General features: G+C 43.6%; 1 protein-coding gene across 1 annotated transcript in view; it reads right to left on the bottom strand.

Annotated features, from left to right (window-relative positions):
* The window catches only part of CLSTN2 (calsyntenin 2), a 617,054-nt gene that overhangs the window by 80,916 nt on the left and 521,327 nt on the right, over positions 1-14,811 (bottom strand). The window contains exon 9 of the mRNA XM_006846659.1: positions 3,319-3,481. Coding sequence (XP_006846722.1) covers positions 3,319-3,481 — 163 coding nt within the window. The remainder of the gene's footprint in view (positions 1-3,318; positions 3,482-14,811) is intronic.

The following is a 14,811-nucleotide window of genomic DNA, read 5'->3' as shown; positions in this document are numbered from 1 at the left end:
CCCTATACAAAAATGAACTCAACATGGATTAAAGATCTAAATGTGAATCATCCCTAAGTTATGAAGATCATCGATGAAAAAATAGGGACAAACGTGAGGACGCTAATTGAGGGCATATACAGACTGCCACACATTTTGAAAAGTACACAAACAAAAATAGACAAAATAGACGAGTGGGCCATACTAAAAATTAAAAACTTGTGTGCATCAAAAGACTTCACCAAGAAAGTAAAAAGGGAACCCACAGACTAGGAAAAAATCTTTTGCAATGACATATCAAATAAGGGACTCATTTCTAAAATATATAGGAAAACGCTACACATCTACAAAAATATGACAAATAACCCAATTAAGAAATGGACGCAGGATATGAACAGACACTTCTCCAAGGAGGAGATGCAGGCAGCCAATAAACATATGACGAAATATTCATGATCACTAGCCATTAGAGAGACGCAAACCAAAACAACAGTGAGCTATCATCTCACACCAGCAATAACAGCAAAGATCAACAAAGTTGAGGACAATAATGCTGGCGGGACTGAAAAATGGTCCAACCTCTCTGGAAAGCAATATGGTGCTTCCTCAGAAGGTTGAAAATAGAATTATCATTTGATCCAGCAATTTCTCTACTTGGTGTTTACCCACAAGAAAAACGAGCCACAACATGGAGACAACCAGAGTGCCCATCAACTGAAAAATGGATACACAAGCTGTGGTACATACACACAATGAAGTATTATGCTACCTTGAAAGATAACAAGGAAGCTGCATGCCACTACCTAACATGGATGAACCTTAAGGACATTATGTTGAGTGAAATTAGTCAGTCACAAAAGGTATGATACTGCATAGGACTACTACTGTAAAAGACTAAGAAAAAGAACCTATACTAATCCACTAAAGTGGATTCTTAGCTGGTTGCTGGGACGTAGGGGTAGGGTTAGGGGCGGGAGGGGAAGGTGGAGCACAGGGCAGGGAATAGACACAGGATAGACACAGACACATGGTGTTGGGGAGTGGGGCAATATACAAGTAGGGAGAGGGGAGTGGAAGAACAAAGCAGAAGGGAGAGAAATTAGATAGGTATTAATGGGATAAGTGGGAAAGAGGTAAACAATGATGTAGGCACAGTCTTAGAACAACAGGGCTCTGGGATACAGAGATTGAGACAGCACTGGAATGGGAAAAAGAGGGGAATAATGTTAAGATGCTTGGCTGTCTTTTGAACCTTGGTTTTCTGTGCATTATATTATAAAACAGACACTGGAGGGGAAGAGAAAGGAATAGCCAGAAATATCACCATAGAAAGCTTGTAAGTCCATCTTCTGCCTATAACTGATTGGAATACCTAAAATGGGGCTACAGTGTGTTCAGTGAAGGCGGTTTCCTGAGGAGCCTTTGCATTACATAAGACTATATGTGGAAGCCTGAACCACATCCAGATCTTCAGAGATGGGAAATTTTCCTCGTGAAAGAACGAACAGACCATCCTGGAAGAGCTAGAAAACGAGAAGATACTTCTTGAAAGAAAGACCTACAGGAAAAATATAAAACAATAAGGGCAGTCCGACTGTTACTACAAGAACAAGCAAGTTGCTTGCCCAGGAGACATTAAGGCAAGTGGTCGGGTCCTCTCAGTGCAAATCCTCTTCCAAGACTAAGACACAATGGGAATACACGCTCTGATTGGTGACCACGCACGTCACCCATAAGGGGAAGTGAGAGAAGAACATCAATGAAGCGGCGAGTTTAGCCCTACATCATTCAGCAGACTCCTGTGAACCTGGGTGGAGACCTGTCGGCCAGCAGTGTGGCAAGACCTGGTCTGGAGACTCATGGGCTCAGAGTCAATGACACAGCCACAGAGAACTAGAGTGGAGAGTGAAGCATCCAGCTGATAAGAGGAGGGTGGACAGACGCAAGAATACTCACACTTGCAGATGATACCCACTTGACCTGGCTTCAATGGATGAACAGAACTCAACCCGAAGAAGAAAGAGGAGGAAAAAAGCGTCATCTGAAACAGTATGATAAATTTGACCTACACCTATAAATGCAGTAGCTCAAAAGAGGAAACAAATCCTTGCTGCAAGAATTATTCCCACCCCCTCCATACAAAGAGTAGACAGGGATGGGCAACTTGGACATTGGCTACCCAAAATCGGGGGGAGGTATACAAAGGTAAGAAGTGACTGACTTACAAGCTTTCAAGAGGGAATCTAGATCCAAAGGGCACGGAGGAAGGTAGAGTCTCCAGTGAATAGTATCCAGCCTGTCCAGGAAGGGCTGATGAAATGCAGACGGGTCTCTTGTGATACAATAGAGAATAATTGTTATCAGGACTGATTGTGAGGGTCGGAAATGTAAAGGTGGACATTTTATAGCAAGGAGGGGAGTGATTAACCTTTCAGTCTAGGAGTGGAAGGCTCTGGGACCATCAATGGAGAAGAGCGGAGAGCGAGACCTTATCCAGAGAAGCACTGAGGCCTGAGATGGAGACAGAGAGGATGACATGAAGAGATGGAGTGGCTGAGATCCAGATGACTTGAGATCCAGAGATGGAAAGGGGCTGTGTGCTGAGGACCATGGGAGGGGGGTCAGGCTTGCAGGGTACTCTTTGGTTGTGTGATGATACATGGACGGGATGGTAACTATGGCAATGAAACGATGTATGATAGAATGAATGTAAAACTAATAAATAAAAAAAAGAAAAGAAAAATTAGCCTGAGTTTGAGCGATTGTAAGAGAGTACAAACAGGTCCTGGTGTCTTCTGTAGGATCTGCACTGACCTGCTTGCCACAAGGTCGGGAGTTCATATTCACCAGCTGATCCTCCGAATTCCTCTACAGGGTTGCAGACTGGATGGCACTTAATGGCAATACAGGAAGCTCAGTCTTTGGAGATCAGACAAAAGGGCAGAGCTGAGCTGCCCTTGAGAACAGTGTCTTTCCTATAAATCCTACTTTATTAGTACCAATTGCTGTCAAGTTGATTTTTAACTTATGGCAACCTCATGTGAACTGGAGTAGAACTGTATACCATAGAAGTTCCAATGGCTCATTTTTTCAGAAATTGATTGCCAGGCTTTTCTTCCTAGGCACCTCTGGGTGGAATAGAACCTCCTACATTTGGGGTGGCAGTTGAGTGCATTAGACTTGCACTATTTCTTACTAAAACAGAGAGTAATTCTCATAGCTAGTTGTCACACTACTTACTCTTTTCTCTACAAGTGTCTTTCATGGAATATACACAGATAAGTCAGAAGAGTTGGAGAAAAGGACTTGAGTTATGGCTCTTGTCCTGGACAGTGTTACCTTGCCAACAAGCGCCGACGGTCAGTTGCATGGCTATGTGAGACGGGTGAATGGGCCAGTCGTTGGTTACCAGGTATGGTTCATATGTTGCTCCATCCATGTATAAGGTAACCACTGGAAACTCCACATTGATGACATAGTAATGCCATTCCTTGTCACAAATCTAAATGAAGAGAAAGAGAAGCAACCGTTAAAATTGAATGTGCAATGCAACATCAAACAGACTTTTATTCTAATTTTATTAAAAGGGAAAAGGAGTCATTGTGAGTCAATAATTTTTATTTCAAAGGAACACAGTGAGGCTAGAGAAGCTTTGTCAAGTATGATGGGGCTAACCACTGGGAATAGGAGCACCCATGAATCCAATCACTGGGCAAATACTTGATGTGGCCAGGGTATCTTGGTCACATAATTATTATGTCTTTGGGCTGACAAGGTTCAAGTGGATACACGGGGTATTGATTCACTTTTGCTTTGTATGAAACTTTGCTTGGTTCTTTGGTGGAGAAAAAAGTTAAATTGAAAATATATTTCTGAGTTTGGGAATAGACGGAGCTGTAAAAAGAAAGGTGCTATAATGAAAGTAGGAATGATGAGGAAAGAAGAAATGAGGAGTTAGGAAGTGGGCAAAGAGAAGTATGAGATGTAGACAAATAGGAGCCCCCCCCCCCACCAGTCATTTGTTTCTGTTTTAAGGTTTTCTAGAAAATCTGGTATAAACCCATGTGTCCTTCAAAATTAGTAAAGTGTATCTCAAGGAGGTATCTTTCCCAGCATGTCTCAGCTCTGCAACCTTCTCCCCTAAAGAAGGACCACACATGAGGTTCCACGGGCCTGGACTGTATATGGACCACAGTCACATACATCCTCTCCCAACCTTTTGTGCCCACGATGCCTGTTCTTACAGTTGGACACCAAAGGGAAACTTTGATGGACTGGTTGAGAGACTACCAGTTCATGAATTGGTAGGGCAGAGTCACTACTCCTCAAGTAGTGATTGAACCCCCAATATAGTACAGTGTGATCCAAATAGGAAATAAGAGAGATTGTAATCCCCCAAGCAGCTGCCTGGTAGTCCCACTAGATTCGCTCTTCTTTACTTTCTTCTCCCTCTAGCTCCTCCACACCCTGTGGCCTCTATTTCTGAAATCTCTGTCATTTATATCATCTCATCTCCATCATCCCTGCCATCTATGGCAGAGGAGACTGATGAGTTCTACATGAAGGTGACCCCAAGGTGAGGGCACCAAAGTCCTTGCTCCCTTCCTCCCACTCTGGATTAAATGTGTGGCATCTCATGAATAGATAACCCTAACAGTGATGCTAAATGATCTTTCTCCTTTCAGTTAGGAATTAAGATTTTTTTTTTCCTTAATGTTCTTTTTATATTGTCCTGTCTCATGTTTCAGAAAATTGCTCCTTTTGAAGCCCATTAGCTTGATAAAGGCTGATGAATATTTTAGGGGACCTTGGGAAATAAGCACGAGGGTTCAGACACATCACTCTAAAGTCCTGTTATACTCAGTAATGGGGCTGGTTTACACTAAGGCAGGTACAGGGCTCTGGGACTACGCCAGTGACTTGGATGGACTGATTCAGGAGTATTGTTGTTGTTGTTAGGTGCCATTGATCCAGGAGTATAGGGGTGACATAAAGGAAAAACTTAAAACTGTCTAAAGGGATGAAAGAGTAGGGAACTAAGGAGTTATCTGAATGAAGTATCCAATCCAAGGAGGCCCAGTACCCACTGAACTAGGGGTTTCCAGTTGAGGAGAGTGCGTCAGTACATGAACTCTGGGATATGGTTCATAAGACAGACCCTGGGGCTGTTCCTTGTGGCATCTTGAAACGTTTGGCCTGACCCAGGGTGGGAGGGGAGATGGTACTGGAGGTAGTCAGTGACCGAGTAACCACACTCCATGCCCTATAAAATGTAGGTAGAACACCCAGGAGTGTCCTGGTCTCAGCCACCTCCTCTCTGATGTTCCTGGCATTTGCTTGGGTGGACTCTACCATACAGCACACCCCAAGCCTGCCCAAGCTGGGGCAGGGGAGGCAAGGAGAGAAATCTTGCAGCTTCTTTCTGTGACAACACTCTTGAGGTCCCTGGTGATATAGATAGCTAAGCACTCAACCTAAGAGCTAAAAGTTTGGCAGTTCAAACACACCCAGAGGCACCTCCAAAGACAGGCCTGTCAATCAACTTTTAAAAGATAGAGACTGAAGAACCCCATGGGGTGCAGTTCTACTTTGCACACATGCGGTCACAATGAGTCAGAATTAACTTGACAGCATCAAACAACATCATTGCATTTTTGTTGTTAAGTGCTATTAAATCGGTTCCAACTCATTAGTGACCCTTGATAGAGTTTCCAAAGCTGTAAATCTTTTCAGGAGTAGGAAGCCTCATCTTCTTCCTGGGAGTAGCTGGTAGGCTGAAACCACCAACTTGGTAGTTCTAATTTTACACTACAACAGCAACAGTAACTTCGCTGAATATTTTACTATTTCAGTCTTTTCCTTGGCACTTTGCCTACCACCCCCCCACTCCCAACTACAGTTTAGCAGCCCCTACGGAGTCCTGGTGTGGTGCTGTGAGTTAATGAGCCAGACTGCAAAACCATTTGAACTGCAAGGTCGGCAGTTCAAGCTCACCACTTGCTCTTTGGAAACCCTATACAGGGTTGCTATCAGTCACAACCAACTCAACGGCACTTCACAACAACAATAACATGGATGCATGCTGTGGCACCGTAGGATCAGCACTGGACAGCGAACCACATGTCAGCAATTCAAATCTACCAGCCATGGAAAACTTATACAGGTTTGCTATGAGTTGAAACTGATTCAATGGCATTTAATAACAATAATTATGTTCTACCTAAAAACTGTGACACTGTAAACTGAGTTTCATTCCTGGACTTTTCCTGCTCTCATTAGTACATCCAAGGCTCTGAGAAGCCTCCAAGTAGCTGCCTGTGACACTTTCCAATCTTGCTGGGAAATAGAACGCTCCTATTTATAGCATCCCTATGAGCATTCTGTGAGACAACAGTTGGAAAAAGTCAATTTGTATCATCACACTGTAGATACAATTAGAAAGTTTGCATGTTTCCTTAACATCAGCATCAAAATGCCTCACCAGCTTCATTGTAAATGGTAGAATAATATGGATGAACTAGATAGAGCACATGTTTCATTGTGCTGTGCACAGGGTCACTGAGTTGAAAGTGACTCCATGGCATCTAACAACATAAGACACTTCATAATGAGGATAGTTGCTGTCAGATCAATAGAACACAATATTGCCCAGTCCTAAGGCATCCTCATAATTGCTGGCATGTTTGAGTGTATGTTGTGATTATTGTATCAATCCATCTCACTAAGGTCTACCTTGTCCTTGCTAGACCTCCATCTCACCAGACACGATTATTATCCTGATGACATGTCCAAAGCAAATGAGTTTCACATTGCTCTCTTGTCCTCCATAAGGTTTTCACTAATTTTGAAAAGCAGATCACCAGGCCTTTCTTCCTAATCTTAGTCGAGAATCTCTGCTAAAGCCTGTTCACCAGAGGTGGTCCAGCATCACAGCAACATGCAAACTGACAGACAATGGTACATAATATATTTAATTGTTTCTTTATTATCAGATTTTAATTAATATACCAGCTACTAGAGGACCTTTCTAAGGAGCTCTGGTAGTGTACTAGTTACGAATCGGGCTGTGAACCTCAGGGTCAGCAGTCCAAAACTACCAGCTGTTCCTCAGGAGAAAGATGAGACTTTCTATTCCTGTAAAGATTTACAGCCTTGGAAACCCTATACAGGGTCGCTGTGAGTTGGAACTGACTCCCCGGCACTTCACCACCACCAACAACTGTACAGAAGTAGCTCACCAGGCCTTCTGTCTGTGCCATCCATGGGTGGGTTTGAACCACCGCCAGTCTTCCAGTTGGTAGCAGATAGTAAACCCTACCATTTCAACCACCAGCTACTAGAAATTGGAGTCCTAGTATGGCACTAAAGGATAAGCACTGGACTGTCAACTGCAAGGTCGGCGATTCAAACCCACTAGCTACTCTTCGAAAACCCTCCTGAGCGTCCCTCTGAGTCAGAACGCACTGGATGGCAGTTAACAGCACCACCAGAAATGAATAATGCTGTAATGAATGTTTTTATGCATAAATATTTGCCTACTTATTATATCTTTAGGAAAGATTCCTGGAAATTGAATTACTAGGTCAAAGAAGAGAGACATTTTTAAAGCTCTTTTTGCCTATATTACCAGTTTATTTATTTATTTATTTTCCTGAAAGAAATGATGCCTCTTTATATTCCTGCCAGCTGAGTGTGAGTACTCATGCCCCATGTCTCACCTCATTGAGCATTAAAAAATGCAAACTCCTGGCAATTTAAAAGGAGATGTGTTTTTATCTCATTCAAATATGGGTCGCCAAAGATAGCAAGATACAAATTCTCCAAAATAAGAAGGGAGGGCATCGGGGAGCAAGGGACAGTCTGAGCTAAGACTCCAAGGTAGGAATGATTGAGAACTTCCCCAGCTGTCTCCTTACTGGGCATCCAAACAGGCTTCAAGCTTATACCCACACTTATGCCTGCAGATTTCTCATCTTTGACTGAAGCTAAAGGAAATACCCTAATTATGGTTCCATAAATGTAGATCGATGGTCATGAAGAGACCCGCATTAACACTCTGCTGGAATTGCAGGGACAAATTGTAATAGAAAAATGATCAAGCCAGGAGGCAGGAAAAATAAATATGTCAATGTATATATAGTTCAACCAAGAAAGAAAGAAATGAGGTAAAGACACATTTCCTGAGCAGGGAGAAAAGAACTTTCATTCCTGAGCTCTTCACAAATGTCTGGTGAATTCACCAGCACCAAGCATGTCCAACACCATCCTCAGAAAAGATCAACAGGCCTTTACAAGACCACAAGCGCCTGGCTCTGTGAAAACCTGCAGATCAGAGACCCAAGACCCAAAGACAAATGGAAGGGCAGAGGGGACAAAGCCATAGAGGTCCAAGTGAGCAGCAGGCTGGTGTTCAAGGGTGAGTTGAGGGACAGATGACAGCTTGTTTGCGTAGGCTGCTGACATACTGATCCAAATGTCATATAAAGGGCTAGGTTGTAAGTTCTTACTTAGGCTTCCCAGTAAATAAGGTATTGTTGAATGCAGCTATTCAATGCCCTAGTGTGGCACTGTGAGATAATACACTGGACCACAAGATTAGTTTGAACTGCAAAGTTGGTGGTTCAAGTTCACCAGCAGCTCCTTGGAAACCCTATACGGGGTTGGTATGGGTCAAAACCAACTCAATGACATTTAACAATTCAATGTCAGATGTTCACCTTTGAAGTACTCTATGGCAGGCAGTGCTAGAGGCTTGAAGGGATGCAGCACTTAGAAAATCCGTCCTTTCCCTTTGTGCTGGGAGAGAGACGATCAAGTATGCAAAAGGGTCAAATGGTTAAGTGTTCTAGATCAGGGGCAAAGCACCGTGATAGACCAGAGACCGAAGACACTACTTCTAGCTGGGAGAAGTTGGCTTTTAGGATGGATATGGATGGTCTCCTGATGTGGACCTATAAGACGAGCACTGGACTGAGAACCACGAGGTCAGCAGTTCACATCCACCAGCTGCTCCTTGGTCCACAACAGGGTTACTATGAGTCAGAACTGACTCGACAGCACTTAACAACAATGGAAGGTATGGCACTGTAGCGCTTCAAATCCATCAGCTGCTCCCCTGAAGTCCTATACAGGGTCATTATGAGTTGGAACTGTCTCGATGGCACTTTGTAACAACAATGGAAGGACAGTTAAGGAGTGTTGGAGGTGCAGTGGTTAAGTGATCGGTTGCTAGCTGAAAGGTTGGTGGTTCAAACCCATCAGCTACTCTGCAGGAGAAAGGTGTAGCAGTCTGCTTCTGTAGATTACAACCTTGGAAACCCTATGGGACAGTTCTATTGTGTCCCTCGTGACCACTATGAATCAGAATTGGCTAAACAGCAATGGATTCGGGGTTTGGTCTAGAAGGACTGTAAATCTTTCCTTAAACATACTGTTGTTGCTAGATGCCATCAGGCCAGTTCCAACTCACAGACACCCTGAAAAAAATTTCTGAGACTGTAAATCTTTACAGCTTCATCTCTCTCCCTTGCATCAGCTGGTGGGTTTGAACTGCATTTAAAGCTAGATGTGGTGGGGGTTATATGCCGTGGAGTTGTTTTTTGACTCATAGCATCCCTGTACAGGGTGTCTGAAGCTGTAATTCTTTATGGGAACAGAAAGCCTCTTTTTCCCACAGAAGAGCTGGTAGTTTCGAACTGCTGACTTTGAGGTTCACAGCCTGATTTGTAACCAACTACGCTACCAGAGCTCCTTTTTAAAGCTAGAAGTAGGGCAAAACTGAACAGTCCTCATTAGGATCCCATCTCCATAAGGGTGCCATTCAAAATTATTTACATTATTAGAAAGTTATTCAATTCCCTAAATGGGCCATCAGCACCTCACCTTTGTATAATACTATCATGCTGCTTGGTGGGAATTACAAAGACTATAGCTAGAAGACCCCTATTAAGTGATTCACTGCACCACATCAGGTGAGGAGGGGAAGATGAGACTGCAAGGATAGATTTAGAATAGAGAATTGGGGACTTGGACTGCTTTTATTTTATAGGTAATAGGAGATCTAGAGGTCTCGGAGCGGGAGGAAGGGATGTCAGTCATAACAACACTAGGACAATTCTCTTCACTTTTTCTTTTCATATTTCTTACACTATTTAATCCTTGCAGCCACCTTATGAAGTTGGAGGGTCACATCTGTTCTGAACACCTTTATATGATAAAAGGAATGAAGCAACAAGGTTTCTTGCCACACAATCAACTACTGGGGTGTTACCTCTAATGCACCTGCAACTGTGAACGTCTTGTCCTTCCATCTCCCACACAGCCAGCAACCCACACATTGCCCAGAGTGGATCACCAGCACACTTAGCTCATGGAGGATGACTTGCACGTCACGTTGTCTCCTGAATGATGATGCTTGGGTGTCCAATCTCATTATATCCAACAAGGAGCTCACCAACCCCAGCTCCAGCCTAACCTTCTCCCTTCCTAACTCAGCCAGTGCTCCATCTTTTGTTATCTGAGCCAGAACTCTCAGCATTGCTTTTGAGTCCCTCTATTCCCACTCTCCCTCTCTCTGCATGGTGCTTCTCTTTTCCTTTCCTGCCTTTCTGCTCTCACTCCTACTCAGAACTTATGCTAGGATGGGAAAGAGATTGATAAAGTGTATCTACAAAAGTCTGGTACAAAGTAGAGAGACTTGAACATGCGGAGAAAACCATTTGTAGCAGGGACAATGGTGAGACTATGTAATAGATGGAGTGCGCAGCCTGCTAGTGACCTGGGGCAGGAGGCAACCACAGAAAGAACTGGGCCAGGCAGCAACTGGTAGGGCAGAAGGGAGTCAGTGCAGTGCAGGCCAAATATATGGGCTAATGGATTGGGTATCACATATGCTCTGTGAAATCTGGGGCCTCATGTTCAGGGCTTTCAGAAACTTAATAAACCCTGGTAATCCTGGTGTGGCACTGTGGGTTAATGCCTCAGAGTGCAAAGTCATTTGAGCTGCAAGGTCAGTGGTTCAAGCGCACCACTTGCTCTTTGGAAACCCTATACCAGGTTGCTAAGGGTCAGAACTGACTCGGTGGCACTTAACAACAACAATCCTTGACTAGGAGTCCCAGTGTGGTGCGTAAGATAATGCACTAGACACCTCAAGGTCAGTTGGAACCATAAGGTCGGCAGGTCAAACTCAGCAGTTGTTCCTCAGAAATCCTTTATAGGGTTTCTATTTGAGTTGGAACAAACTCGATGGCATTTAACAAGAAATCCTTGACTGGAGTTCCTGGATGGTGCAAACAGCTAAAGCACTCAGCTCCTAGCTGAAAGGCTGGCAAAAGGCACCTCAGCCAGTGAATTTCCCATGAGGCACAGTTCTACTTTGTGCTCCATACAGAGTTACCAGGAGTCAGAATTGTCACATTACTGGTTAATCTTTGGCTGCTTCATGTATAAAATAAGACAAAAAGCAAACAATATCTGTGTCACTGACTTGCTGTGTAAATTACGCTAAGTCATATCCAATGTTTAACCCCCTCCTGAATAGATACGGAGACCTCCATAAAACAACAAGAAAAATAAAGCTAGCAAGAGAAATCCTCAGTTGTCAAAAAAAGAAAGAAAGAAATGAAAGCTGTGATTTGAAGTTGAGACAGATACACCCATCCATGTGGTGTCAGTAGCCATGAGGAGAGATGAATGGAGACACAGGCCCTCTGCACTAAGAAAAAGTGGCCTGAAAATGAAGCGTAAAGCTGCGAAGGGGAAAACAGCCAGCACTGACCTAGGGTACAGAGAGGAAGCCTAACTGTAGACACAGGTTAGAAAGAGTCCCCCTCTGAGAAGCTGGACCTCTGTGCCAGTTCTATGCAGGTGCACCAGGCTCACACGAACATACCTCACATGGTATGAGATTCCTAAGCTCTGCAACAAACTGGAAAATGTGTCGGTGAAATCTTTAGGGCCCTCAGGAAACACAAACTGCAAACCACTGTACCCACAACCTAGGCTGAGAGCAGGATGATCCCTGCCAGAGCTGAGCTCTAAATACACAACTATAAAACAAGATGAAACAATCTTTTCTGTGTGTGAGAAAAAGCAGGTGGGCAATGGTCAAACTCATACTCCAAGAACCACAGAAAACAGAGTAATTGAAAAGGGAATGGGGTTGGGGATAGGTGCAGGCAGATTTAAAAAGGAACCCAACAGAAATTCTGAAAACATAAAAACCCCACTGTAGTCATTGAAATAAACACAACTCAAGTAGATTAAATTTACATGAAAGGTGAAAATAGAAGACAGATCAGACTACAGCAAAATGGAAAAGGTGTTAAGAGCTAAGGGTTATATGGACCATGCTTCTAACAGACGTCCTGAAAGATGTGCGTGACAGGAGCCAAGGCTACCACAGTTCAGTGGAGCTTGACTCTAAGGACAATGTATGCCATGTGAGCAGAAATCAAAACCAAGTCCATTCTGAGTCACAGCGACCATGCAGGACAGAGGCGATCTCCCTAGAGTTTCCAAGGCTGAAAATCTTTATGGAAGCTTCAATCACAGTCCCCCAGAGCAACAGGTGGGTTCAAACTGCCACCCCCAATGTTGAACCTATGCCACCAGGGCTCCTTGTATGATAAGGAGAATGTCACTTCATTTTTGGTACCTATTTTGTATTATAGAACCAGCTGCCCTGGCGTTGAAGTGGACTCACAACAACCCCATGGTTTTCTGAGTGTAGGACTATGCTCCAATGGCTGATTTGGTTAGAAACAGATCGCCAGGCTTCTCTTCCGAGGTGCCTCTAAGTGTACTTAATCCTCCAGCCTTTGGTTAGCAACTGAGAACATGAATCGATTTGTACAACCCAGGGACTCATGCCTTCTATAAAAAGCCATTCCCTATTTCAATAACCTTGTCACAAGTCAGGAGATAGTGGACACATTGAGCTATATAAACCTCTTCTCTGTTGGAGGTGTTTGAAGAGTGGGCCAAAGCTGTATCTTTTAGGACCGGAAGCACTATTTTATCTGGTTGGATTGAAACCATGAAAATCATGCTTTCACTGGAGACTTGCAAAGCTGGTTGGCCTCAAGTCACTCTTTTGGAAGATGAAATTTTGGTTAGTGCCAAGATCAACCTCATGCCAAAGCAAAGCTACAACTCTTATTTGCAAATCTATTTATGGTCTTCCCAGGAGGTCACCTGTGCTTCTAACCTGGCAGAGAGAAGTACAGTATGTTTTCAGCAGGAAGTGATTATGACAGCTCAGAAAGCACCCCACTGGGCTTTCTGTCAAAAAGTCATTACTGACTCAGGGCGGGGGAGCACAGCGGAGGAGAGGTAATCTGTGTCAAAGAGACCACCTCTGTATGCCATTTGGTAAAGCAACATTTGGGCAAATCCCCAAAACCATCCTGAAAACCTGTCCTTGCAATGTATGCTTGGTGCGTATACATCAAAAATGGTTCGCACCAGATTTGGATTCATCCACAGGGTGAAAATATACACTGTTACTATACATACACACACACATGTGCCTGGCCCTTGTTATCGCTTCCTGGACTAGCTGATTTATTCTCTCTTACTATTGCATGTAAGCAGTGTCCTTCAGCTTTCCCTTCCCCTCTCTTGATGACACTGGGACAGACCTCTTGGATTTTCCAGTCACCTTCAGGTCTTAATGCATGAGCTCACTTGCATATATATTAAAAAGCCCACTTTAAACTCTTACTCAGTTCAAAGCTTCTCCCCTCACCCAGGCTGGGCCTCAAATGTAAATTCCACAAACCCTCATAGAGATAGGTTGGGAGTGTTGAAGTGGGAGCCTTCAGTTTGGAAGAAAACCGGCCCTGAATGCAATGGTGACTGTCCCCTGAAGGAGTGGGGAAGAAGAACCACCAGTGAACATGAGGACTCTCATCAGCCATGACCTCAGAAAATGCTTTCCTCAGAACCTTCCAGAGTTTGAACATTTTGAAATGAACAAAGCAGTCCAGGGTTTTTAAAACAAAGTTTTTAAAAATGTCTCAATACAGTTAAACTGCTTTTCGTTTAGTACGCCTCCTAGGATCAGTGGTTCTCAAAGTGTGTTCTGCAGACCAATAGCATTAATATCAGCTGGGGAATTATCATAAATGCAAATTTCCAGGCCCCACCCCAGGTCTGTTGAATCAGAAACGCTAGGGGCATCTGCATTCCTTCCAGCCTGTCAGGTGGCTCTGATTCAGCTGAAATGTAAGAACCTCTGCTTTAGAGAATTTCACATGCTAACATATTAGAGCTGGCAGTTTACCAAATTTTTGCCCTTGTTTATATATTTTTTCCTTTTTAGGCACCTATGAATATCATCTTAAAAAAATTCTACAAAACACATGTGATCAAATTCATTCAATTCCTTCCATGCATATTTGAGTAACTACTATGTCCCAGGGGAACACGGTGGCACCATATGAAAAACACTAGGCTGAGAACCATGAAGTCCATGGTTCGAACCTGACAGCTACTCCATGGGAGAAAAAGGCTTTTGCTCCCATAAAGATTTAAAGTCTTAGAAATCTTCTACAGGTTTCTTAAGAGTTGGAACCAACTCAATTGGTACTTAACAATAACAACTATGTCCCAGGCACCTTCATTCTGAGTACTAAGAATAGGATAGGGAATATAACAGAAAAGATTTTGGCCACCACCAACATACGTCAAGGAGCTCTGGTAGCGTAGTGGTTAGGAGTTGGGCTGCCAACCTCAAGGTCAGCAGTTCGAAAACTACCAGCCATTCTGCAGGAGAAAGTTGAGGTGTTCTGCTCCCATAAAGATTTACAGCCTCGGAAACCCTGTGCA

This window comes from Chrysochloris asiatica, unplaced genomic scaffold (genome assembly GCF_000296735.1).
Source record: "Chrysochloris asiatica unplaced genomic scaffold, ChrAsi1.0 scaffold00028, whole genome shotgun sequence".
Taxonomy (NCBI): domain Eukaryota; kingdom Metazoa; phylum Chordata; class Mammalia; order Afrosoricida; family Chrysochloridae; genus Chrysochloris; species Chrysochloris asiatica.
This window is presented reverse-complemented; position numbering and strand designations above follow the sequence as displayed.